The sequence below is a fragment of the Papaver somniferum genome, chromosome 1 (assembly GCF_003573695.1).
Source record: "Papaver somniferum cultivar HN1 chromosome 1, ASM357369v1, whole genome shotgun sequence".
In the NCBI taxonomy this organism is placed as follows: domain Eukaryota; kingdom Viridiplantae; phylum Streptophyta; class Magnoliopsida; order Ranunculales; family Papaveraceae; genus Papaver; species Papaver somniferum.
The window spans coordinates 243,123,365-243,149,653 of NC_039358.1; the positions used below are offsets into that span (position 1 = coordinate 243,123,365).

The 26,289-nt window shown below is 40.9% G+C and overlaps 3 protein-coding genes across 4 annotated transcripts; 1 reads left to right on the plus strand and 2 right to left on the minus strand.

The window, feature by feature from the left end:
• Positions 1-5,959: 5,959 nt before the first annotated feature.
• Positions 5,960-7,227, minus strand: LOC113322311 (glycine cleavage system H protein, mitochondrial-like). Its single transcript, XM_026570383.1, has 4 exons — positions 6,973-7,227; positions 6,799-6,887; positions 6,324-6,494; positions 5,960-6,239 (listed from the first exon to the last, which is right to left on the minus strand). Exons 1-4 carry the CDS (start codon positions 7,091-7,093, stop codon positions 6,111-6,113), a joined length of 510 nt encoding a protein of 169 aa, XP_026426168.1. The 5' UTR covers positions 7,094-7,227; the 3' UTR covers positions 5,960-6,110.
• A 1,051-nt stretch (positions 7,228-8,278) lies between these two features.
• LOC113322302 (probable ADP-ribosylation factor GTPase-activating protein AGD9) lies at positions 8,279-11,721 on the plus strand. The gene is made up of 7 exons (XM_026570371.1): positions 8,279-8,496; positions 8,627-8,745; positions 9,500-9,947; positions 10,040-10,315; positions 10,643-10,765; positions 10,913-11,008; positions 11,126-11,721. The coding sequence occupies exons 1-7, from the start codon at positions 8,428-8,430 to the stop codon at positions 11,231-11,233; spliced, it is 1,239 nt and encodes a 412-aa protein (XP_026426156.1). The 5' UTR covers positions 8,279-8,427; the 3' UTR covers positions 11,234-11,721.
• Positions 11,722-12,043: 322 nt separating this feature from the next.
• On the minus strand, positions 12,044-16,245 carry LOC113322318 (AT-hook motif nuclear-localized protein 10-like). Of its 2 annotated transcripts, XM_026570398.1 has the most exons (6): positions 15,759-16,245; positions 15,558-15,725; positions 15,389-15,441; positions 13,220-13,351; positions 12,966-13,124; positions 12,044-12,865 (listed from the first exon to the last, which is right to left on the minus strand). In XM_026570398.1, the coding sequence occupies exons 1-6, from the start codon at positions 16,144-16,146 to the stop codon at positions 12,587-12,589; spliced, it is 1,179 nt and encodes a 392-aa protein (XP_026426183.1). In that variant the 5' UTR covers positions 16,147-16,245; the 3' UTR covers positions 12,044-12,586. The 2 variants fall into 2 exon arrangements, with proteins under 2 accessions (XP_026426183.1, XP_026426176.1); XM_026570391.1 differs by having other exon boundaries at positions 15,558-16,245.
• Between the last annotated feature and the right edge of the window lie 10,044 nt (positions 16,246-26,289).

Genomic DNA, 26,289 nt, shown 5'->3' on the forward strand with positions numbered 1-26,289 from the left:
CCGATCAACTTTGAATGACCACGACCAAACTGCTGGTGAAGTTATGCAGCATAGCCGCACAGGTAGTATCTCGTGCGCGCACCTTTTATTTTGTCGTTGAGCTTGGCATTTTATTTTCGTATGGTGATATGCAGCTTGCAAAGAAGAGAAAAAAATCATAGTATACAAACGAAGGCGTGTAAAGTTTAATCCGTTGGTCGTTCAGCTTGGCGCGGACGGAAGAGATACCTTGCCACTAGATGATATGAAAATTCAGGACGGTGTCAAGCTTTCACGCCCGAACAAATCTGCTGTTGGGCTATCTGATCAGGTATAATGAACCTCTATTGTCACCGTCACCAATATGCAAACCAGTTCTCATCATCGTCCATGCTTTTTATGCCTATATCTCTTTGATTAGGTGTTCTTTTTTTGTTCAAGTTTGGATGTAGAAGAGTTTCGATCTAAAACCAGTTGTTGCTTTTGGGCCAATAGAAAACTTTGTAGTTGCAGGAAATCCTACAACCACACTACATGTATCTAGATTATTACTCAAGTAATCATAATGGATTCTTTATTAATTTTCAAGGATTATAATTGGATACAATAGATAACAATGACTTTACTTACTCTCCAAACAAACTTTCTCTCTCCTAATTTCTTGTCTAACACACACTAAAAGATCTCTCTCCTACGTGATGACCTCTTTCCTTTATATAGTGATTCCTCGTGGTGGATGACAGCTAAGAGATCCACTATTTTCGGAATCATTGTGCGATACATTCGCTCATTTACACTCGCTAATTCTCGCACAGCTTATACTTCGCATAGAACATCACACTTTACTCGTGACTTTGCTGACATCACCCAATGCGTCATTTCAACTTTGCCATGTGCGATAGTCCTCGCTTACATCAGATAATCCTTACTTCGCATACTATTTATTTGTGCGATATTCCACTCCTACATTTTTCCTCTTCTCATTTCGCTTACATTGTGGTGAGCGATATGAAAATTTTACATCCTATAATATCGCATATATGTATCTTTTCGTATTCCATCTTGCCGACATTCCTCCGGAATTCCAGTTTTCCTTAATTACGCGTGTATTTTTAACCATTTATTATCTGACATGTCCTTTTAACCGCCTGTTTTTATCCATTCATTCCTCGCATTAGTGAAATCTCGAAAAATGGGACTAATCTTTCCTTATATATCTTCTTTCGTCTTCTTCCTTCTTCTTTCTACTTCCTTGTTTCATCTTCTCCGCTACTGCTTTCTTTGATCAAAACTAAACTTATTTCATCAAACAAGTTACTTCTTTTACTCATCCTCATTACCATTCTAAAAATGGCTCATGCCGGTAAGAAGATGGAGACAGAATTCAACAGGTTGAAGAACGAATTCCATTCGAGAGGTTACTCACTTTCTCTTCCCTCACCATCTGACTATTCATCCAAACTTAATCTTGATTTGATCAATTCCGATCAATGGAACAATCAAAAAATTATTGTTGCATTGGGACAACTTTCTATTCTTCCAATTCCCTTGTTCAACCCCGAAATACCCCCTATTTTATGAAATTCTTGCTGATGATTGATTCGCACGGGGAATATTCCAACTAAGTGGTGATGTGATCAGAATAACATTGGAATATTCTCGTCGCGCAGCTGGGTTAGGAGTCCTCTTATCCTTATGAGGTGCGAAAAGAATCGCATCGTGATAAGGTAATTGATTCTACCGAATATACTCTTGATAATTTCTTCAAAAATTACTATGTTGCAATTGTGAAAAGCAATTTAACTAAATGGGTCGTTCTCTTAAGAAGAAAAGATGGTATCGCTGAAGAAGATAGGATCATGCGAGATGTTGATTGGAATGACAAATCTAACAATTCTGCTCGCAGATCTAATGACTCGAGCTGGCTTAATTTCCCTGTCATTCTAGAGGGTCCTTATATTTCTGGTAAAGCTGAGGATGGTTTTGATATTCCTCTTCCTGAAAAGTTTTCTTCTTACCAACCTTGGAAGTTTGTATTTTCCGAAGCTGAGACAAACAAAGTGGTATGGGGCTTCGCATAAATATTCTCAATCTCGCATGATTTCTTTCAATTTCTTATAGTCGTATAAATGTTCTCAATTTCGTATAATAATCCCACTTTTTGCAGACTTCTAAGAGGGCCAAAACTTCACACAGTATATCAGCTTCGCAGAATAATAAAGTAAGAAACATTCTTTTTGATTTTAACAATATTTTTGCCTCTATTTCTTATCTTGATTATTTGCATAGGTGAAATCTTTGGGTGATAAGACTTCAAGTAAAGGTAAGTATATTCCTAAAAGGCATACGTCTAAATCTTCATCAAAAACGACATCTACAATGGATGATCTCTCTAGGAAGCGTAAAACATACGATTCCTATTCAAGCTCGGAGTCTAGTGAGGATGACATCCTTGCTTCTGAGGATTCATCAGTTCCCTCTTCTTTGAGAGAGTTGTCCAATGTTTTTTCTGGAGATCTTTTGACTGTTGTTGATAATGAAGAATTAAATCGTTCCTTTGGAATGGTCTCTAAAATATGTGACGCTACTACTTTAGATGATCCATCTCTTCGTGGAGCTGCCTCTGCGATAAATCCGAACCTCCAATTCACAATCGGTTCTTTGGCAATATATGTAACTTTACCTTTTGTCTTTTCTTTAGTCTTGCTTTATTCCTAATAGTAATACTTCCTTTCATTCTTGCAGGGAGCCCGTTTATCTTATGTAATCTCCTCGGACTACCAAAGGAGACTTACTAAACTTGAGAAAGAAAATGCCAAGCTTAAAGCTGAGAATTCAACCAATTCTGATTTGATTCGCAGATCCCGAGAAAGAAATGATGAACTCATTGATATGTAGACTTCATTTTCCTTGTTCTTCTATTTTTATGCGATAATTCGCATTCCTTATTTTGTCATATTCGCAGACCTGTATAACCTTTCGGATGAGGATGCCAATCTTCCTGACGGTGAAGTCCTTTTAGAACACCTTAATTCTTCTTTAAATAACTATCCCAACCAAGGATTTGAAAATCTGAATTTGGAAGAATTAAGATTGAAATATGCTGCTCTTAGAAAAAGCCATAAATTTTTATTGACTACATTTAATAACTTTAAATGTCGTCTTCATGAGAGCCAAGAACAAATTCAAGTTTTGGAAACAAAGAAGAATAAGCTTATTTATGAGAAAGACGAGATTGCTCTTAAGGGTGCGAAAGCACTAGAAAAATTCCAAGAATCCATTGTTGAGGTTCAAAAAGAACGTGATTTAGCTGTGAGCGAAAATAAAATACTTGTCGAAGAAATAAATTTAATTCTCTCTCAGCTTCTCATAGAAAGCGAAGCTGAATTTAATTGGGTTGCTAGGGTTCTGAATGATGCTAGAGAGGGTTTAGTTATAAACGTGAGTCTTCAGGATGATCATTCCGCATTGGTTAAAGACATTGTTTCCAATTATGAAGGTCAAATATTGCTCTTTTAATACTTGTCTTTTCTTTGGGAATAACATCTTCTTTTATATATCCTAACTCGTTTATTCATATTTCGCAGATAAGGAGAAGAATTATCTTCAGAAGATTGAAGAATTAGAAATTCGCTTAGCTTATGAGGAAGAGAAGAATTATCTTCAGAAGATTAAATAATTAGAAACTCGCTTAGCTTCTGAAGAAAAAGATTTATCTGCTCACAACTCTAAGTATCAGCAATTGAAGAAGAACTTCATAATCATGGTTTCAAACAATAGCAATGATGCTAATCGTGCTCGCGAAGCTGCTATTAAGAAAGTCTGCGTTGAGAATAACATCCCTCTTACAAAGTATAAATTTCCAGAAATCCCTGATAATGAACATATTTCTGACATTTCAGACAGTGGAGGAGAAGATGAAGAATCCGAAGAAGAAATAAGTGGTTCTGAGGATGAGCGAGATGAAGATTAATCATTTTCACTTGTTGTAAATTCTTTGCCTTCTGAATATTTTCATGTAACCTTAAAAACATGCACTTTTTGAACATTAATTTTCACTCCTTTAATATAAATTCCCTTTGTTCGCATTCGCGTTCAAAATATCATTCTCTCATATGTATATGAGTCTATAAAATGGGGCAAATAACATTCCATTTGCATTCCCATTCTTGCCTCTGTTAATTGACACGTCTTGATAGACTTAGTATGATTAATTCTATTTTATACTTCTTCATGCATTTGGTGCGAATGTGTTTGCAGTATTCCTTTTTCCCTGTAAATTCCTGCAAAACAAAATTAGTATAAAATTCCTACAACCACACTCCAATGTATCTAGATTGTTACTCAAGTAATCATAACGAATTCTTTATTAACTTTCAAGGATTATAATTGGATACAATGGATAACAGTGACTTTACAATGACTTTACTTACTCTCCAAACAAACTTTCTCTCTCCTACTTTCTTGTCTAACACACACTAAAAGATCTCTCTCCTACGTGATGACCTCTTTCTTTTATATAGTGATTCCTCATAGTGGATGACAGCTAAGAGATCCACTATTTTCGGAATCATTGTGTGATACATTCGCTCATTTACACTCGCTAATTCTCGCACAACTTATACTTCGCATAGAACATCACACTTTACTCGTGACTTTGCTGACATCACCCAATACGTCATTTCAACTTTGTCATGTGCGATAGTCCTCGCTTACATCAGATAATCCTTACTTCGCATACTTATTATTTGTGCGATATTCTACTCCTACAGACTTTGCATATTTAGGGCATACAGACTTGCTTGGTTTTGTATTAGTTGACGACATTAAGTGCTGCAATACTGTTCATGTTGTAGCTGACATGGGATAATGCATCTAATCTGTATTTTTGAACAGGCTGGGGCTGTTAGACCTAAGAAGACGAAGAATGCCAGGTAAAGTCATGATTGCCGTCTACCAACATTTTTTTACTCATAATAATGTCTGTCTTTGATAAAATTATGTTTTGTTTCTTTACGTAGTAAGAAAAGACCAAGAAATGAACTTAAACCTCCGAAGCCTCTCACTATTGAGGAAGTAAAAGCTCGTGAGATCCGATCAGAGCTGGATGACGACAACAAAACCACTGTTATACTAATGAAAAAATCACATGTTTGTAGAGGATTTTGGCTGGTAATTCTCTTCTCTTTTTGTCTGTCACTTACATTTTACTATTCATATTAAGAAGATGTTTGATACATAGGTTTGCAATTAATTTTTTCGCCAACAGAACGTTCCAGCGGAATTTTGTCGCTCTGCAAAGCTGCCAGAAGATGTAAATACTGATTTTACTCTGGTGTCGAACAAAGCCGGGAAACAATTCACTGCTAATTTCATTGGTAGCAGAAATGGTCTTAGTGGTGGCTGGAGGCGTTTTGCAATAGACGAGGAGTTAAAGAAGGGAGATGTTGTAGTCTTCCATCTAGTTGAGCCAACCGTAATCAAGGTAACTATTATTACTATCTGGTTTTGTCGTAATGGTTAATGATATCTTGCTAATATATTTAAATTTCTTTGTAGGTCTAGATAGTGGAAGCACCGAAACAAGAAAGTAACAATGATGAAGAAGAGGAGTGCCGAGAGGTTCTTGCCAGGAAGCGAAATGCCCGGTTGAAGATAATGATCCAGGAACAAGAACTTTTCAAGCGAAAAAATGACGCCATAAGACGAGACAGAGAAATGATGATGAAAAAATTTCAATCTATGACTTCTCAGGTCGTCAAATCCGATTTAGCAGCTAGTATCAATAATAGTTTGAGTAAAATGGAGCAAAAGTAATTCTCTGAAACTTGCTATTTGTAGCCTTTACAAACACCAACCATCTAGGGTCTTCTTCTTACTTAACTTGAAAGGAAATACAATCGATATGTGTTTACGCTGGGTTTCATGTACAAATTGCTTATTATGAGTGGCAGAAGTATGGAAAGGCAAGGCATGAGTGTGATAGAAAAACTAATTAACCAAATTAAGCAACAGATAATCTTTCAGTAATATTGACATTATTATTGATAACAACACATAGAGAAATATCAGTTAGCTAACCCAAATCGAAATTCGAAAGAAAAAGGAGAAGAAACAACATATCCATGAACTTAATGGCTGGCATCTTCTTCCTCACAGAACTTGGTGTAACCCTTTGAATCCATTAAAGATTCAAGTTCAGCTGGACTTGATGGTTTCACTTTGATCATCCATCCATCTTCATAAGGACTTGAATTAATCTAATCATCAAAAATGAAAACACAACAACAGTTATATATGGTGTAATCCAAGAAATTAAAAGAGATATAATAAGTGGTACTTACCAAGCCAGGGGTGTCGGTGAGCTTGGTATTGACCTCAACAATTTCTCCAGAGATGGGTGAGTTGATGTCACTTGTTGCCTTGACACTCTCTACTGCTCCAAATCCACTTGCTTTTGTTACTGCACCACCAGCTTCTGGTAGCTCCACAAACACCACCTCTCCCAAATGATCCTAATTACAATATCCAGGCCATATTTATTCATCAGTATACCGATTTCAACAAAAATGTTAACGGGATTTGGAAGATAGATATTTTCGAAACGATTTATTTTATAGTCTATGACATTAAGTCCATTGATTTTTACCAATTACTTGAAGACGTTATCTTATATTATCAGTTGTATGTTTAAGAAGGGATTTAGATTAGGCCGGTGTAACCAAATCCACTTGCTTTTGTTTATTTTTTTGCTTAATTGAGAGAACAATGACACTAAGAAATCGAGATTAGCAACAAAAATATGTAGTACTCAAGTACCTGAGCATGGTCTGTAATACCAATGGTAGCTACATCTCCTTCATGTTTCACCCATTCATGTGATGGTGCATATTTCAATCCATCCAAAACTGCATCAACAAAACAACAATTAATTAATTAGTCATCCATACTTAGAGAATGGGACAGAGCCAAAGAATGATGATATGGAGTTACCAGTGGAGAAGCATTTGGAGGCAGCAAAAGCAGATGGATAGAGTGAGGTCTGCTTCAAGGTAGAAGATGAAGAGAATTTAAGTGCATTGGCGATTGAAGAAGCCCAAACTCTCATTGCCATTGTTGTTGTATTACTACTGTTGATTTTCTCACAAACTCAAATTTTCTTCCAACACTTTTTCTTGTTTTGATGGAGATAGAGATAGAACACAAGAGGGAGGTAGTCAGTGAAAATGTGTGGCTGGATAAAAATATGGGAAGATGGATGTTTTGGATGATTTATTATTGGTGGATATTGAGGCTACCTAGACAACCTCATTATCTTCTATTGTACTACTACCTAACAGACACCTAGCTACCCTATAACCTAGCCGGTTATTCAAATCTATGCTTTCTTATCTTACCATAAGTAAGGAAAAATTACCACTAGTATGGTAAAATTGTTTGAGATGATATGCAGTTAAATTGTGACGCCAATCGTACTTTTTGGCCTACATGGTTCAATCTTACTTCCGACATTGGTAATACTCACCGGGGGCGGTTGCACACCCAATCCAACTGGCTTCAAAGCTCATATTCTTGTAGTTCCTTTGCTTTTTGGCATTTTAGTCTTTATTAACCCTCTCAGAAATAGATTTTCTTCAATTTGACTACCCATCCCACGATCCTAGCCCTGCTACTGATATGTGTGGTGCATCAAAATTCATCTACAATATAAATTAGGGAAGGACTTTGGTGGGGTAAATTTTCTTTTATAAACCGGGTGACATTTGCATAGTAACAAAGTCTTTAAAAAATGCCTAACAAGGGTTTTTACTTGGGAAATAAAGTAAAAAAAAAAAAAATACTCTTGTAGAAATGGGTCGGAATCCTATTCGAACTGAATCCCTGGTCAGCCCACTGGTAAGTCCATTCCTGTGTTTCCCTGAATCCCGGAGGCCTGAGCTGTCTCCGCCCCTTACATGCCCCTAATAAAGATGCAATGAATCCCGAATCGAAACAAATCTGCACGCCATAAATAGAGAACCGGAACACAACTAAACTGGTTCCATGGTGCACACAACTAAACCACGTTTTTGAGACAGCTGTAGACTTGTAGTGGCTAGGTGAGTCAGTCCACTCCCGCACACTCCGCCAACCAGTCTGTCCACCACCACCACCGACTAGCCCCCATTTCAGTCTTTTCACCCACAATCACTAAGGACAAACTCGTCATAAAAAGTTCTTAAACAAGAAAAGAAAACGACGGGAAAACTGAACATTAGGCGACGGTTTACATATAAATACTGTCACCTAATAAAGCTTCCTCTTAACTTCATTTCTACTTTCCTTTTTCTCTCTGAAATCAAATCTCCAATAATAATAATAACTCTCTTTCTCTCTCTCCAGAAAAGCTTTTTCTTGGTAGAGCTGAGAAAGAGATCTTCATCTTCGTAATAATCATCATCTTCAACAATGGGTTCAGAGAATTACAGTGACAAGAATGTTGTTTTCAGGAAACTGAAATCGAAGTCTGAAAACAAGGTATGTGTAACTTTTTTTTTCCTTCAAGATCTGATGTTTTTCATGTTTTCTGGATAGATCTGAGTAAAGGGGGTGGTGAATTTAGTAAAATTGATTGATTCTGAATAAAGGGTTTTGATTTGTTTTGTAGATGTGTTTTGATTGTAATGCTAGGAATCCAACATGGGCATCAGTTACTTATGGAGTTTTCTTATGTATTGATTGTTCTGCTGTTCATCGTAGTCTTGGTGTTCATATCAGCTTTGTCAGGTAAATTTCTTCTTCTAATTATTATTATTTTTTTGGTTCTCCAATATTGTGGGAGAAAGGTGCAAGGGATCATTTGATTTGGTTAGTGTAGAAGATGTTAAATTAACTAATAGAAGACTAATTGAGTTAGATTTGGATTTGAAAACGTAGACGATAGAGCTCAAATATGAAATTTGAGGCAGTGATTCTCAAGCTAGCTGTGTGTGTGTGGCTCCTAAAGGTAGGGGGATTGACTCCCGTAGTGGGAGGGTTGAATCCCCATTCCCACCTAGTAGTGAATTAAGCTAGTCTTCTAGAGAGATCATGTGTTGCGTTGTAGTGCGAATGTGATTGGGTAATGTGGAAGATATGAATTGAATAGTATAAGACTGATCGTGTTACATTTGGATTTGAAACGTAATTGATAGCTAGAAGCTAGGGGTAAAAATGAAAGTAAGCATTCGGTGGGGGTAAAATGATGATAGGTGACCTGATCTTGTAAATTCGTCTTGTGGGTCAGGGGTTTGTTGGCTAAGAAGCACAAACACTTCATTTTTAAGACAATGTGTCCTTATTCCTATCTCCGCATTCTCACGTTAGTAGGGTTCACAACTGGAGTTCTTCTTATTGTTGTCGAATTTGGAGAAATAGAATGAGTCGATTGAACAAAATTTTGCTTCTAAGTTTGTGGGTCTGCCAGATGAGTAGATTGTATTTCCGAAGCAATATGGTTTCTGGGCTAAGTGCTTTTTTATTTTTTGTAAACTTTACTCAGGTCAACAAATCTAGATTCATGGACGCCAGAGCAGTTGAAGATGATGAGCTTTGGGGGGAATGGCCGTGCACTAACATTCTTTAAGCAACATGGATGGACTGATGGGGAAAAGTCTGAAACTAAGTATAAATCAAGAGCTGCTGAGCTATACAAGCAACTGCTATCCAAAGAAGTTACTAAAAGCGCTTCTGAAGATGTATGTTTTCCATCATCACCTGTTGCTTCTCAGTCAGCAAATCCAATTAATGGGTTTGAGCCGTTTCCTGAGCTCAAGGTCGTTGAAGCTCCAAAATTAAAGGTGGTTGAAACGCATCCAGTGCCTGAAATTCCTGCTCAACCCAAAGTTCCTTCTCATCCAGTAGCTACTAGTTCTGTTAGAAAGCCCATTGGTGCAAGGAGGACTGCACCCAAAACAGGAGGGCTTGGTGTTCGAAAGCTCACAACAAAGGTAAATAATTACGAAACTCTACTTTGATTGTGTTTGGAACTTTTTTATTTTGTTTTTTGAATTTCTGAACAAGGCCATACATCTTTTTACAGCCAAGTGAAAGTCTGTACGATCAGAAGGCAGAAGAACCAGCTCCACCTGTTGTTGCAAAGCCATCTAATGGCAATGCATCTGCAACAGCTGTTTCGTCCTTCCCTTCTCGCTTTGAGTATGTAGAGCCTGGGCAAAAAACTGAGACAAATAACTCTGGAAACACCCGCGTGAATGGTCATGTCACGGCACCCAAGGCATCGGGCTTCTTTGAAGATTTTGGGATGGATAATGGTTTTCAGAAGAAAGCTACTACCTCCACTGCATCTAAAGTGCAGGTAAGTCGAACAAATTATATTTCAACTTTCAGACTGTAAAGTCTGAACAGGAAGTGTCCATATATGCCCAAACTATCACCTCCCGAACCAACTATATGTAAGATTCCAAATTATAATCTTTGATTTGACTTGGTACACCCAGTGGGTTCATCTCTTCACGTGCAACATCCATTTCTTTGGGATTATCAAATACGTTCCAAACTTAATCTTCTACGTGCTTAAAATTTTATGAGTGAACTAGGTTGATAATTTATAAAACATTATATACAGTAGATAGTTTTGGTCTTGTGCTTAGTTCATACTTTTCATACACTTCATGATAATCAGATTCAGGAAACTGACGAAGCAAGGAAGAAGTTTACCAATGCAAAGTCCATTTCGTCAGCCCAATTTTTCGGGAACCAGAGCAAAGCCAATATAGAGGCTCAAGCCTCCTTGAAGAAGTATTCGGTATGTTCACTTCACACATTTTTGAACTGTTTTACTTCAGAAACAACTCTGCCTGTTGAGAAGAAACATTTTATTATCTGAACAGATTTCGCCAATTTGGATTTTTGATTTTGACAAGCTTAAATCTGTTTCTCCCGTCTTTTGTAGGGTTCAACGGCCATATCAAGTGCTGATCTCTTTGGTCATGATGATGATGATCTTGAGCTGTCAGCATCCGATCTGATCAATAAAATCTCTTTTCAGGTACACTTCAAAATCTGACATGTCAACAGTTCGATAATAGATTTTCTTGTTTACATCTTAATAACTTGCAATAGCTGGCAGGAATGTTAATAGCCTTTTCTTCTTTTCTATTGTTAGGCATCACAAGATATATCTTCGCTCAAGAACATTGCAGGAGAGGCAGGTCAGAAGCTCAGTTCATTTGCTTCGACTTTCATTACAGATTTTCAGGATAGAATCCTTTGAAGAATTAATGATACGCAATTGCAACATCATTATACCACCCTTGTACTATCAGCATTAATGGGATCGATCTGGTGCATGTGAGTGTATATTGTTATAGTATTCATTTGTGATACCAGATAAATATCTAGTAAATTAGCATAAGGGTTCATTGTCATTAAATTCTTCGGGAAGATACTGTATTTCATACACCAGATGTCCCTTCTAGTTCTTACTAGGTCAGGTAATAGAATTGTCTCCTTCTCCTTCTCCAACTTTTGCTTAAAACTATTATTTGTATAGAAGTTATATCCTCGAACAGAATTCGTACTTCTCTTCATGCTCATTGTTATTGTTTGTCAGTTCGTGTGTCCTGTCGTTTTTGTTTTAAGTTTGTAACGGAAACAGTCTGTAAGCTTTGGGCTAAGGAAGTCCTATATTGTAAGTTTGTAACTCTTATCAAGAAAGATACAGTAGAGCTGAGAAGGTTCAGAGTTTGATTTTTTGACTTAGTTTTTGCACAAATGGAGAAGGTTATGGCTTTGTTACGATTGTTGGTTTCGCAAATGGAATAACATTTCAAGACTGATTCTTGGGGTATCCTGGAATCCTGTGTTTCCAAAAAACCGGCCAGGTAATTTTCCGGTTGGCTTGCTTGACCTCAAATAGGCATATCATGCACTCTAAGCAAGAGAAACCTCTACTACTAAAAGCTGATTAAAAACATTTAGTCAATCACAACTTCCTTGCAGAAAAATTCGATCCGACACTAAAATCATGTATGTCACCGACTTGCAAGTCTCCAAGTCTAGTGCAGAGTAGAGAACTGTTGAATTAAACAAAGAACCAAGACGAAAACAACTGGTCATTTTTTTCAAATTTTCCTGTCACCGTGATATGCTAATATCTCACATCAAAGATCTACTGAATTTCCTATTGCGAAATGGAAATGTATAATGAAGTCAGCGAACAAGTGGTTTCAGCTGAAAAAACAAAGAGTGGGAAACAGAAAGAAAAGAAGAGTAACAAGGACACAAGCACAAGTAATGTGAAGCTCCCGTGTCTTCAGCTTTCAACAATACAAGGATCTTTTCCAGTTGGTTCTGAAGTAGCACTCAAAGAGTTGAAACAAATTATACTCGGCAACTTTGTTGTCATTTACCCCTAGCAACACCCTCTCCTGCTTGTGGAACACCGTATTCTGTCTACTTGAAAGAAAAAAAGATATATCGTTCCACTAAAGGGTTGATTAAATATCGCCCGCTAATAACACCACAAGAACAGTATCTACCTGACCTATGCAGAGAATATTAGCTATGTTAATCGTGTAGAATCGGAAATCAGATTATAAGTTGTGTGGTACTTCTTCTAAGTCTGCTAGGGATACATAGTATGCGATGTACCCCAGCCACCCATAGACGGGTACCCTGACATGCTTTGGACTGATTGGCCTGTTCCATTGAAGGCTGCAGGAACTCGGTTAGGAGGGCTACCGCCTTCATCAGAAGATTCACTTGAGGCATCCTGAGAAGGAGAACTGCCAGCTGTAACAGGCGCCCCAAAGCCCATCATATGCGGTGGCGCGAATGAAGGCTCTTGTTTAGGGTATTCCGGTATCTGTTTCTCCTCATTCATAATGAACTTGCCCACGACAACCTGGTAATGCAGACCAACGGGAAAGGCTTAACAGTTGATACCACGAGAAGTAAGGGTATAAAAAAAAAACTTGAGGTGCTGGTTAGGAAAAACATGGAACCTGCACTGGTGTGGCTGCCAAAAGCATTGCCACCCCACCTCCCAAAAGTCGACCATCTGAACTTGCCAATGACACACTTATACCACCAGTCCTGCTGGGTCTTCCGCCACTATTAGTAAGCAAAAAGGAGCCTGATAGCGAAATGATCTCAAAACGACCCTTCACAAACAAGATAAACCATCATTGAGGTGTTCCATCCACATTCCAATTACGAAGAATAAAAAGTCAAAATACAAATACAGTTTGATGCGGACCTCATATGTGACAGTGCCCCCAAAAGTTGCTGGTTGGCGGAGGGTTACATTGCATATGGCACCATTTGCAGAGAGAATACAAATTGCATGTGGCCCTTGTTGTAAAAAAGCCATGATTTTTGAAACAACATCCTACAGACACAAAACACATTCAAAATTCAAACCTATAAACCGTAAACGAAATTAACTCATTCGGTACCAAGTACTTAACAAACTAATAATATTGTGGCAATGGGTAACAAGAGAAAATCGAATGACAAGTGAGCAATGAAAAAACCTACACCATATAGATAAAACAAAGGACTATGTTGAAATTCGAACTGCTAAGCATCAGCTAGACCTATTATTCTTCTACTGTACATCTTCCAACTAAATTATCTTTTATTAGACCGAGCACAATGTTGACAAAACTACAACTCAAGGAAATCTGAATTGGATATAAAAGGAAAGGTCTGACACAGAGACATAAATTCTCTTCAAGTCATTATGCAGAAAAGGGCTACCCAACCAGGAATTCTATATGTGCCTCATAGACCTAGCTTACAAGACTTAAGTGCAATTGAGAACGAGAAAATAGCTCTGTGAATCATACACATGCGGCAGATGAAGAACTCATATAGTCATAACAATACAAAACTTTAGAAGCCACACAAATTGGTCATACATGCATATACAGAACTGCTAATTATCAGAACAGAGAACACAAAGATGGTTAAGCATCTTAGTCAGTTGCTATCAATCTTTAGTGTTTATCTTTTGTGTGCAGTTTAATCAATGCACCTTTCATGCCACACAACCTCAAGGCATGACAAATTGGATTTTTCTTAGCGATCTTAGCTGCTTTACATGTTTGTATAACCACGTAATTAGCATTCATCCACAAACTCCTGTCAGTTTTTTACTATAAGTGAAGAGATCCTAACATTGTTTCAAAGTTCTAACATATCTACTAATCATCGAGGCATTGAAACCTAACATTGTTTTAAAGTTCTAAAATATCTACTAATCATCGAGGCATTGAAACCATCCTCAAGGAGATTGCTTTAAGATAGTTAGCAGCTCCCAATAGAGTAGTAAAACACCTATAGAAACATACTGATTTCTTAATAAGAACCAAGATATTTCGTTTCAATTACTACCAGACACTCAAAATATTCAAAGATGCCATAAGTAACCTTCCCAGAATGTGCTCCCCTTTCATTAGCCTGCCTGTGTAACTCTGCATCTTAATAATTTTCTTTTTGTAGCAAAATAAAAAACCTTCCCAGAATGACATGGTGCAGAACACAGTCCCCCTGAGCAATTGTATATTTAATACGAAACAAGATACTACCAGACATTCAGAATATTCAAAGATGCCATGAGTAACCTTCCCAAAATGATAACACGGTGCAGAACACAGTCCCCCTGAGCAATAGTATATTTACAGCATAAAGATACCTTAAGTAAGCGTCAAAAAAAAGATAGCATGGTGTAGATAACAGTCCCTTGAGCAACAGTATATCAATGGACAGAAATCCTAGCGACTAAAAACATCTCAGCAACCGAAATTTGTGAGTCGTGACTTACTACTTGTCAACAAATAGATGCTTCAATACAAATCCATATATGAAAAGAAACCAAGAAACATCCTCATAGCTTTAGCCAAAACTAATAGCAAAATGAGAAATTCAAACTCACAGTCTAAGCTATAAATCTTAAACTTGAAAAACAACACAAGCATTAATTGAAGTCTCGAAATGGAACCAACATCTAAGCCTCAATAAAAGCAATCTAGATATCAACTATCCATAACTGTGCTCCGGAAAAATGCAGTTGTATTCTCTCTCGCCCTATAAGAAACCATAGCAAGCAAATAATGGTATTGCTTTTTAGAGAACACCAACAGTTGTAATCTAGACTAGGTAGAGCACAAACTTAAACTTGCACAAATAATCAATTGAAGGAGAACACCAATAGTATTAATGAACAAGCCAAAACATCAAAGATAAAATTGAAAACCAATTAGAAAAGGAAACACCGTTTCCTGGATCCGGCCTACTAAAAACTTCATATGGGGGTGCGGGGTACTGCGAAAACATTCAAATGCATTTCTCCTCTCACCCATTTCACAAACCTAAATGTATACACTCAGTAAGAACAACTTAAGTAAATCAAACAGAACCATACCTCACCAGCTTCAACTGCAATGATATGTGGAGTAAATCCAATTCCAGAAGACCCTATACACCAATTCAAATCGAAACCCACAATTCCAATCAAACAAAACAAACACCCAAATGCTTAAACAAACAAATCAAATTGAACCAAAACACAAGGAAATGATTTTAATCTTTACCTAGGGCATCCAATTGCTGTTTCCTTCCACCACTACCCATTGGCCTCCCTCGAATCCTCTTCGAAGGTGGTTCTGAAGAATGAGGGGCAGTGTGCATATATGTCTGCTGCGGCGTCGGTGGAACCGAAGAGAGTGGAGTCAAAGCCAATGCAACATCACCACCACCACCACTCCCACCACCACCACCACCAATACCACCACCTTCAACTGTATATTTCCTCGGTCGACCTCTCTTCTTCTTAACCTGATCACTATCACTACTACCATGATTGTTGTTATTAGTATTCGAAGTTGTTGCTGTTGTATTGAAATTTAATGTAGCTTGATTTGGAAATGCAACCCCACCACCGCCGGTGAGGTTGACTGAAGTAAAAAGGTTATTATAAGAAGGCGCCCCACCACTATTACCACCAGTTCCGCCACCCCCAGAGCCATGAATTGGTTGTTGCTGTTGATGGTGTTGATTTAGATCAGAAGCACCACCGTATGAATTAGAAGCATTGTTACCACCACCAGCGGCAGCGGGGGTGAACATACCAGGTGGTTTTGATGAAGAAGATGATAATCTAGTTGAATCTTGCGCATCCATGTGTGTTGATTTACAATGGAGAAGATAAATCTAGGGTTTAGCGGGAAAAGGAAGGAGCTTTTTGTTTTGAGTCTTCTCTCAAGAGCTCAAATGAAATGAATCGATCCCAATTTAACAAGGCCTTTTAGGTTTTTATTTATAGAAGGTCCGGGCTGGCTCGGATCAATTGAGTTTGACTCAAGTTTAAGTCCCATCCAAACAAATCAGATCATAACTACACGAGTCAGATTCAGATGAGTGAATGGAGAAACTAACACCTACTTAGATCATAACTACACGAGTCAGATTCAGATGAGTGAATGGAGAAACTAACACCTATTTAGAGGGAATGTCTTAAGGCTTTTTGTTGATTCAGATTGGCACCCGCTATTTGAGCTTGGATCATTTGAGTTTGACTCGGATGAAAAAGATATTGACGAGTCAGATTAAAAAAAATGTTAGCATCTTAAGTTTTGAGCTGATAAGGACTTATATGACACCATTCATTTGGAACTTAAAGCAAATTTTTATTTATCCTCGATTGTATTGATGAAATGACAAGGGTATCCAAATACACCATAATAGTTTCGTTTTAACCTACAAGTCGGATATCTTGGGTGATCGTCTATAGAAAAAGTCGAGATAATACAACTTCAGGATATTCACTTGATAATAGTTACGGTTCAAAACCTATTTAATAACATGATCAATATCAAGTGATTAGGATTAACGTACAAGTGTTATTTACTTTATTATAATAAAATTATTATAATGCGGAAGTAAAGTTAATGACACATCAAGATTTTGTTAACAAGAAAACCGTAAATGCAGAAAAACCCTGGGACCTAGTCAAGTTTTGAATACTTTCAGAATTAAGCCTTTATACAAAGAACAAAGCAAACTTCGTATGATTGAGACCACGTAATCTACCCCTAGTTACTTAGTTCCCTCAGTATCGCCTACAACCATCTATCCAACGCACATGAATCCCAAGACAGAAATCACTATCTTGAGTTGCTTTAGCGATGTACAGTCTTAAGCATTTAACTCCTTTTGATCGTCTTCTACACAGTAGAAAAACAAAACTGTTTGGTAACTACTCCAATAATATTTTAGAAAAATATTCGTTGAGTTTCGACAAAGGATCTCCAGTTTAAACTAGTAAACTTCTTTGTCAGGTAAGATCAATCTAAATTCGAAAACCAAATCAAGATTCACAACTATCAGATTGAGGAATACCACCAAATGATAGTTGCCGATCTAAACTACTATATAATCAAATCTATCAAATATAAGTTAGATCTTCATTGAATCCCAGCCAATCAAGATGTGTGCAAGAATATCACGAGTGTTTGTGGGTGAAAACTGCTTCTGCCGGTTTTGGTAAATTCGTGTGTGTGGATGAGAAACGAGTCTAGACCCTAAACAATGCACTGCACGGGAGTGCTTTTAATTCGAGAGATCAATCTATACAATCCTGGCCTAAACCAAGAAATGGACGTTACAGGCTTGCTTCGGTCACAAAGTGAAGGAGAAGGGTTGGTCTTGGGGAGGGAAGCGAAGAAATTGTTGAGACCAGAATCGTTGATTCTGAAGGTGTGGTTGTTTACGACTTGTATCAGAAAGTAGAACTGGCAAGCATAATGGAGAGCTATCAGGTAATTTCTGGATACTGTGTTGTTCTCTGACCAAAAACTTGTGTCTGGTGGAAAATAGGTGAAACCAATTTATACAAGTCGTAATAAAACGTACCCTGATCTCGTAGGAAGTGGAAACGATTGAGTGGTGGAAGATTGGAGTAACGTGTAACGTTAGAATTTATGCTTCCATGATGAAGGAAACGTTTACACCATTACTTCTTGCCATTACTAACCGCCCTTCTTCATGACACTTTCTTGTAACGGGCGTATTGCACGCCGCATGCTGTAAACCGCCATACCAATACCATGATGAGTATCCCCCAGTTTGTGACATGTTTGATGTCTCAAGTGTTTTCGTGGAAAACGTGTAGCACTTTGCTACGTGTGGAAAGTCAAAGTCAAGGGACTTACCGCAGGAAAATAACATGTAATGCTATTAGGCTCGTTTTGGATGGTCGTCTAAAACTTGCCACAGGTTTGTCAGTTCGGTGGTGAACTTCGATGGCTGAGATTGCATTTCATGAAAGAGGGTAGCCGTTGATTATGGCTACCTTTTGTTGGCGCCTGATAATGGCGCAGTGGCGTTTTGGTGTACGCCAGTGGCAATGTGGCATGGTTGGCATAGCTCGTGCATGTCAGTGGCACGGTGATGCAAGTGGTGCCTGGCGTAGCCATGGCCACTAGATTTAGGCAGCTGGTCGCCTAAAACTTGCCACAAGTCTGTCAGTTCGGTGGCGAACTTGGATGGCTGAGATTGCATCTCATGAGGAAGGATGGCCATTGATTATGGCCACATTCTGTTGGCGCCTGGTAATGGCATAATGGCATACCCGCGCCTGTGGCGTTGTGACATGGCCACGCCTGTGGCGTTGTAGCATGGCCAAATCTAGGATTTGGCCCGTGGCCAAAGTTAGGGTTTGGCAGCATGGCCAAGGCTAGGATTTGGCGTCGTGGCCAAAGTTAGGTCTTGGCAGCGTGTCCAAGGCTATGGTTTGGCGTCGTGGCCAAATTTAGGGCTTGGCGACATGACCAAGGCTAGTATTTGGCGTTGTGGCCAAAGTTAGGGCTTGGCGGCATGGCCAAGGCTAGGATTTGGCTCTGTGGCCAAAGTTAGGGCTTGGCGACATGGCCAAGGCTAGGATTTAGCGGCGTGTCCAAAGTTAGGGCTTGGCGGCATTTCCAAGGCTAGGGTTTGGCGTCGTGGCCAATGTTAGGGCTTGGCGGCATGGCCAAGGCTAGGATTTGGCATCGCGGACAAAGTTAGGGCTTCGCGGAATGGCCAACGCTAGGATTTGGCGTTGTGGCCAAAGTTAGGGCTTGGCGGCCTGTCCAAGGCTAGGGTTTGGCACCGTGGCCAAAGTTAGGGCTTAGCGGCATGGCCAAGGATAGGGTTTGGCTCCGTGGCCAAAGTTAGGGCTTGGCGACGTGGCCAACGCTAGGATTTGGCGTTGTGGCCAAAGTTAGGGCTTGGCGGCATGGCCAAGGCTAGGATTTGGTGTCGTGGCAAAAGTTAGGGCTTGGCGGCATGGCCAAGGCTAGGATTTGGTGCAGTGGCCAAAGTTAGGGCTTGGCGGCATAGCCAAGGCTAAAATGGCTCGTGGCATGTTGTGCACTATGACCAAAAATTAGGGTTTCAGACAATGCTACTGAAGCAAAGGTCTTGTTTCGATCATGAAATCCTAATTGGAGTCCGTTATGGCATTGGCCACGAAGAGAAAGTGGATTAGCACGTAGTGGCATCATTTGTGGCACATTGGCATCTTATTGCGGCAGAGTGGCATGTTGGTATGCCGATTAATATGTTGTTGTGGCAGGGCGCGTTTGGCTTGCCAGTTAGTATGGTGGCGCGACAGGGTGCGTATGGTGGTGAGTTTAGAGCGACTTGATTTGTCAAGAAAAGGGGCCGGCCAAACATAAGATGCGGCCACCCCTCTAGTGCTCGTGGCGCATTTTAAAGTGACCTGATTGGTCAATAGGAAGGAAAGGGGCCGACCAAGCATGGGCGTGGCTACACTTCTGGTATGAGTGTGGCGGCTTTAGAGCGACCTGATTGGTCGATGGGAAATGGGGCCAACTAGTATGGGCCCAGTCACAACTTATGTGTATGTGGCGGGTTTAAGGCGACCTGATTGGTCGAAGGAAATAGGGTCGGTTTAGGATGGGACATGGCCAATGGCAAGTGGTGCCCGCTGGCCTAAGGCATGGCCACACCTCTCTTTGCTGCTGCGGCTCACTGTTTTCCGATTCTGGGCAAGGTTTTGCACCTACTAATCCATGGCGGATTAGTTACCTAGTTTGCCTAGGCTTACTTTCGACAAGCAAGGTCTGGTATACTACACAAGGCGCAAAACTAACTTATTTATTTTTATGTGTTGACACAGAGTTCTTTAAGTTTATAGCCAGAGAGCAGCATGCTTTCTGATTGAATACCTTATGCAAAAGACCTTATCTTTGATATTTGGAAATTCGTGTTATTCTGCTGCGAGTGAACACAAATTGTCATGCCATACCAACATTAAGGGTTTAGCCGGGGAACATTGCATAGAAAGCATTCAAAGAAACTTATATGAAGTGAGTATAGGCCAAGCGCCGAAATTTACAGAACATCTGGGATGGTTTCTACATATGCCAGTCTGGATAAATTTCATGTAAATATATTGAACGGCTCAATAAATATGCCAGTGGAGAGGTTAACATTCATGGCTTCGTTTTCCTTACAGAGTGACGTCACATCAGATGCAAGGTTTTACAATTTTAACCCTAAGCTAAAAACCACCATCAACATTAAGTCCCCTGCTTAACTTGGAACAGTGGCATTGTTGCGGGGTAAGCATGAGATGGTGACAGACAAGGATAAAATCGAAATGGCAATTCATGAAGATATTGTCAGGAAGATTTGGATAACCTTTGTTAGGAGGCATGAAGAATATGTGATCCTTGCATTGACGGCTTTGCATAAATTCGTCTTGGCCATGGGGTGTTGGCATCAGCGCTGCAGCTTTGGCTACTGATCGGCAGAGATGGCACTGCAACTTGGTCCGCGGAACGAGCGCTGGCTGGATGGCTAGGAAAGATGGCGTTGTTGGCTAGGTCAGTGGCGATGCTGGCTACGGAGAGGTGAATGGAGCGGCTAGCTTGGATCGGTTGATGGCGCGACTAGCTTGGAATGGTGGATGGCGCTGCTTTGGCTGGCGGTGGAGCAGAGAAGATGGCACTGCAACTTGGCCCGCAGAACGGGCGCTGGCTGGTTAGGTCACGGAACATGCGGATATGGCGCTTGGCTTCAGTCTGTGGAATGGTGGAAACTAGCTTCAGTCCGCAGAATGGTGGGAACTGGCTTCAGTCCGCGGAATGGTGAAAATGACACTTGGAAAACTTGCTGGATGGATCATGGAATGCTGGAGCTTTGGCCCTAACTTTACCACAGAGTGCTGGAGCCATGGAGAGTTGGCTTGACCACGGAGTGCTGGATCCATGGAGAGATGGATTGACCACGGAGTGCTGGAGCCATGGAGCGTTGCAGGTTGAGTAACTGGTGTTCCTCGTTGTGGCGCGCTGCTGGTTCGGTCATGGAGCGGAGATATTGGCACACTACTCGTTCGTCTATGGAGCATGAGTGTGGTGTGCCCAGTCATCTATTTCCGTTCATGGAGCAATAAGGAATCATTATTCTGTTCAAACTCTAGAAACTGCGTTCGTATGAAAAGGGGTATCGACCCTCTTCTATTTTTTGTTGTTCGTCCGACTCCGTGCTTTCATCTGCAGTATCTGGCTCCTCTTCGTCATTTGTTAGCGGTGGTAAAGCGAGCATTAATGGAAACAAAGCAATCTCCAATAGTTATAATCAGCAGCAAGGCGATCCAGGAGAACTCAAAGTAGGTGCTCTCACATGTATCCACCCAACAGTACCATCGATCTTCTCTAGAATGTGTAATAAGGTTCTGACTCCAGAAGAATGAATATCTGACCTCTCCAATGGATTTCAAAATTTACCAATCTCCACTGCACTCTTGGGATGGATGGATGAAATAATGTCAGGGCTAATCTTGGAGATTGTGGTTGCGTTGTTGGTTCATCTTTGACTTTAGGTTATTTGGTACCTAGACTTTCTGATTGCGATGATGATATGATGTGGATGCTTGTATGATCGAAATCTTCTGGATCCATTGGGTGAAATAGATGAGTTGATAGACATTCCGTTGTCGATGTGCTGCTATCAAGTCTTCAAAGACTTCGTTCCAAACGACATCCTTTGAACCATATTCTGAATCTTGGACTATTGTATGGAATGGGATGCGGTGAGCAGTCCCCATTTATACTTTTGTTAGATCCGATGGCGTAGACGGATATGTGAATGTATCTCTGTGGCGTGCTTTTGGAGTCTTTGATGCACGTGTACGGCTTCATGTTGAGAAATTTTTGCGGCTCGTAAAACTTCGACAGTGATGATGTTGAAATCGGTAATAACCCGGTTAAGGGCAGTGAATGCATCCCATTCTGGTAGTCCCCATGTGTAATTATCCTGAGCCTATTTTCTCGTGGAAGATGTGCTTTTGCTGCATTCGTTAGTAAGGTGGTAACTGCGTTTAAGTTTCTAAACATGAAGGAGGCTTCAGTCCCCAGGTGTAGCCTACTTTAATTGCATTGCCTTGAATCCACACCTATGGGATTTGATACAATCTTATCATACTATCCTGGATGTGATGCTGGGATGTTCGGAATATCACCTGGACGAAACATTCTGGATAACGAAGAGGTAGAAGTGAGAGAGTTATGTCGTTAATCGTGGCTCCCTTTGTCTCTTCAAGAAAAATGTTTCAGCCGCGTCTCTGGAGTTATCTCATGAATGTTTGATTTTTTCGGGGATGGACCATGATGAGCTGTCCCCGGTCGCACTTCTCTTTGGTTACTGAAGTTGTTTTTCTCTAAGTAGGCTTGGGATCCGCCGCGTCCTCGTAAAGTGTTGCAGGCGCCTTCTAGACATAAAGGTGATGATATTCTTACACTACACCTTTGAAGGGTGGATGACCTTGTCGTGGTTATGACTTTTTGGTTGACCGTGTCTTATGAGCTTTGACAGTGAAGGGATCCCGTGTAGAGCCTCAGTCCCCAAGTGTGGTTTACACGTTTGTATCTTGTATGGTCGGTGAGTTAACCAAGATAAAGACATCATCTTGCATCCGTACTGGTGACTCTATTACTTATTCCGCGTGAAACTTTGTAGTGGTTGTTGCTATGATTAAGCTTTGGCTGGTATCGACAAACGAGCAGCAACAGTTCTTGGCAGCAGATGTGATCAGAAGAGACTACATCGTCGTGGGAACCAAAATAGGTTGGCTGGAATTGCATGGGCGTCCATGGAAGCAAAGGGATCAGCTGGATGCGTAAGAGAGTAAACTTTCCACGACCACGAGGTTTAGCACGATGGCAAGAAGAAGTGGCGGCTACGACACGATCCTTGGAAGGAAGGAGGCGTTGAAGCGTCTTCAGCTCCTAGAGAGGACGTTGAAGCTTATGGAGCAGAACGCTGAAGCGGAGCGGCTTCTGGAGAGAACGTTGAAGCGGAGCGACTTCTGGAGAGAACGTTGAAGCGGCTCCTGGAGAGAACTCCAGTGATGGCGCCATTAACCCTTGACTTCGAAAAACGAGTTGATACGATATGGTATATGGGAAGACGGCACATAAATAACTTTGGTCGGCAAGTCGTGTTTTTCTCCTCATGGGAAAGAATACGCTTCTTCTGTTTTATTTTCCCTTGCAACTCTCAGAGTCTTGACGGTTACAATGTTGAAGTCGACTGACGCGTCGTGCTGTCAAACTCGACATCCGTTAAGTGAACGGTGGTTAGAAGTCCTCAGTTCCATCTATCAATTGTGCCTTCCATGAGGGGTTGGGGTTTGGGAACGACTTCCATGGATGAAAACAACTGCTTTCCTGATACAGTGCGGTTGAGGGCTGCAAATATTTCTTGACGCTGCACCTTGGAGAAATACAGAATCTCATACAAATATTTCATCATAGACTGCACGATTTTGTGGACGGAGTCCCCAGAAATTATTCAGCTCCTGATGGGAAGAGGTCTTTGTGAACTCAGGAGGGATGTTGATTTTCTTTACCTCGATTTTGGAGAAGTCGTTCCTGATCTTCACGTGTGATGAAATTGGATTGCTGATTCCTTTCTACTGGGCGTTCAGGAGCAACGCGAGCCTCTTCATTTATAAAGGCGCGTCCTGCTGAAGTGCTTGCGCCGGATGTTAAAAGTAGTCCTTGTCAGCTTCATCTGGGGTTGACATGACTCTTGTGGTAGCCGCTCGCTAGTGTCTTGAGGAAAATGGGTATGTCTTTCTGATCCTTAAGAGAACCTTTTATCTTTCCATCAAATCAACAGTGGTAAGGGGAGGTTGGCTTCCTCTGGCTCCTCCAGTCTCTCGACCTGATGATGGAGTAGCAGCGGCTCTGGTGACGGTTGGAGGCGTCACACTTGAAGAAACGTTGGGAGTGGCAGCAGAGGCTCTGGCTCTGGTGATCGGTTGTGTAACACCTGAAGGAATATTTTCCGCGCCGCTGGTGTTGGCTGGTGGCGTATTAATGCCACTGGAAGGAGCGTTAGTACCAGGGATGATTCCATCGCTAATGTTCTCAGGGTTTTGTTGCTGATCCGGACCTGAGTTCTACCATCTTGAGATCGGGTTGAAGAATGGAGTTGGAAATTGGAAATTGATATTGTAACCGAGAGATTAATCTCCCACTGTGGTCGCCAATTGTTTGTGGATGAAAATGAGAATCGAGTCTAGACCCTAAACAATGCACTGCACGGGAGTACTTTTGATTCGAGAGATCAATCTGTACAATCCAGGCCTAAACCAAGAAATGACCGTTCCAGGCTTGCTTCGGTCACAAAGTGAAGGAGAAGGGTTGGTCTTGGGGACGGAAGCGAAGAAAGTGTTCAGACCAGAATCGTTGATTCTGAAGGTGTGGTTGTTTACTACTTATATCAGAAAGTAGAACTGCCTAACAGAATGGAGAGCTATCAGGTGATTTCTGGATACTGTGTTGTTCTTTGAACAAATACTTGTGTCTGGTGGAAATAGGTGAAACCTATTTATACAAGTCGTAATAAAACGTATCCTGATCTCGCAGGAAGTGGAAACGATTGAGTGGTGGAAGAGTGGAGTAACGTGTAAAGTTAAAATTTATGCTTCCATGATGAAGGAAACCTTTACACCATTACTTCTTGCCATTACTAACCGCCCTTTTTCATGATAATTTCTTGTAACGGGCGTATTGCACGCCGCACGCAGTAAACCGCCAGACCAATACCCTGATGAGTATCCCCCAGTTTCTGACGTGTTTGATTTCTCGAGTGTTTTCGTAGAAGACGTGTAGCACTTTGCTACGTGTGGCAAGTCAAATTCAAGGGACTTAACGCAGGAAAATAGCATGTAATGCTATTAGGCTCGTTTTTGCTGGTCGCCTAAAACTTGCCACAGGTTTTTTAGTTCGGTGGTGAACTTCGATGGCTGAGATCGCATTTCATGCAGGAGGGCAGTCGTTGATTATGGCTACCTTGTGTTGGCGCCTGATAATGGCGCAGTGGCGTTTTGGTGTACGCCAGTGGCATGGCTAGCATGGCTCGTGCATGCCAGTGGCATGGTAATGCAAGTGGCGCCTGGCGTAGCCATGGCCACTAGATTTAGGCAGTTGGTCGCCTGAAACTTGCCACAAGTCTGTCAGTTCGGTGGCGAACTTGGATGGTTGAGATTGCATCTCATGAGGAAGGATGGCCATTGATTATGGCCACATTCTGTTGGCGCATGGTAATAGCATAATGACATACCCGCGCCTGTGGCGTTGTGGCATGGCCAAAGTTAGGGTTTGGCAGCATGGTCAAGGCTAGGATTTGGCGCCGTGGCCAAAGTTAGGGATTGGCGGCATGGCCAAGGCTAGGATTCGGCACCGTGGCCAAAGTTAGGGCTTGACGACATGGCCAAGGCTAGGATTTGGCGCCATGGCCAAAGTTAGGGCTTGGCAGCGTGGCCAAGCCTAGGGTTTGGCGCCGTGGCCAAAGTTCGGACTTGGCGGCATAGACAATCCTAGGATTTGGCGTCGTGGCCAAAGTTAGGGTTTGGCGGCATGGCCAAGGCTAAAATGGCTCGTGGCATGTTGTGTACTATGACCAAAAAATAGGGTTTCGGCCAATGCTACTGAAGCAAAGGTCTTGTTTCGATCATGAAATCCTAATTGGAGTCCGTTATGGCATTGGCCACGAACAGAAAGTGGATTAGCACGTAGTGGTATCATTTGTGTCACATTGGCATCTTACTACGGCAAAGTGGCATGCTGGCATGCCAATTAATATGTTGTTGTGGCAGGGCGCGTTTGGCTTTTCAGTTAGTATGGTGGCGCGGCAGGTTGCGTTTGGCCTTTAATGTATGGTGGCGAGTTTAGATCGACTTGATTGGTCAAGAAAAGGGGCCGGCCAAACATAAGGCGCGGCCACACCTCTAGTGCTCGTGGCGCATTT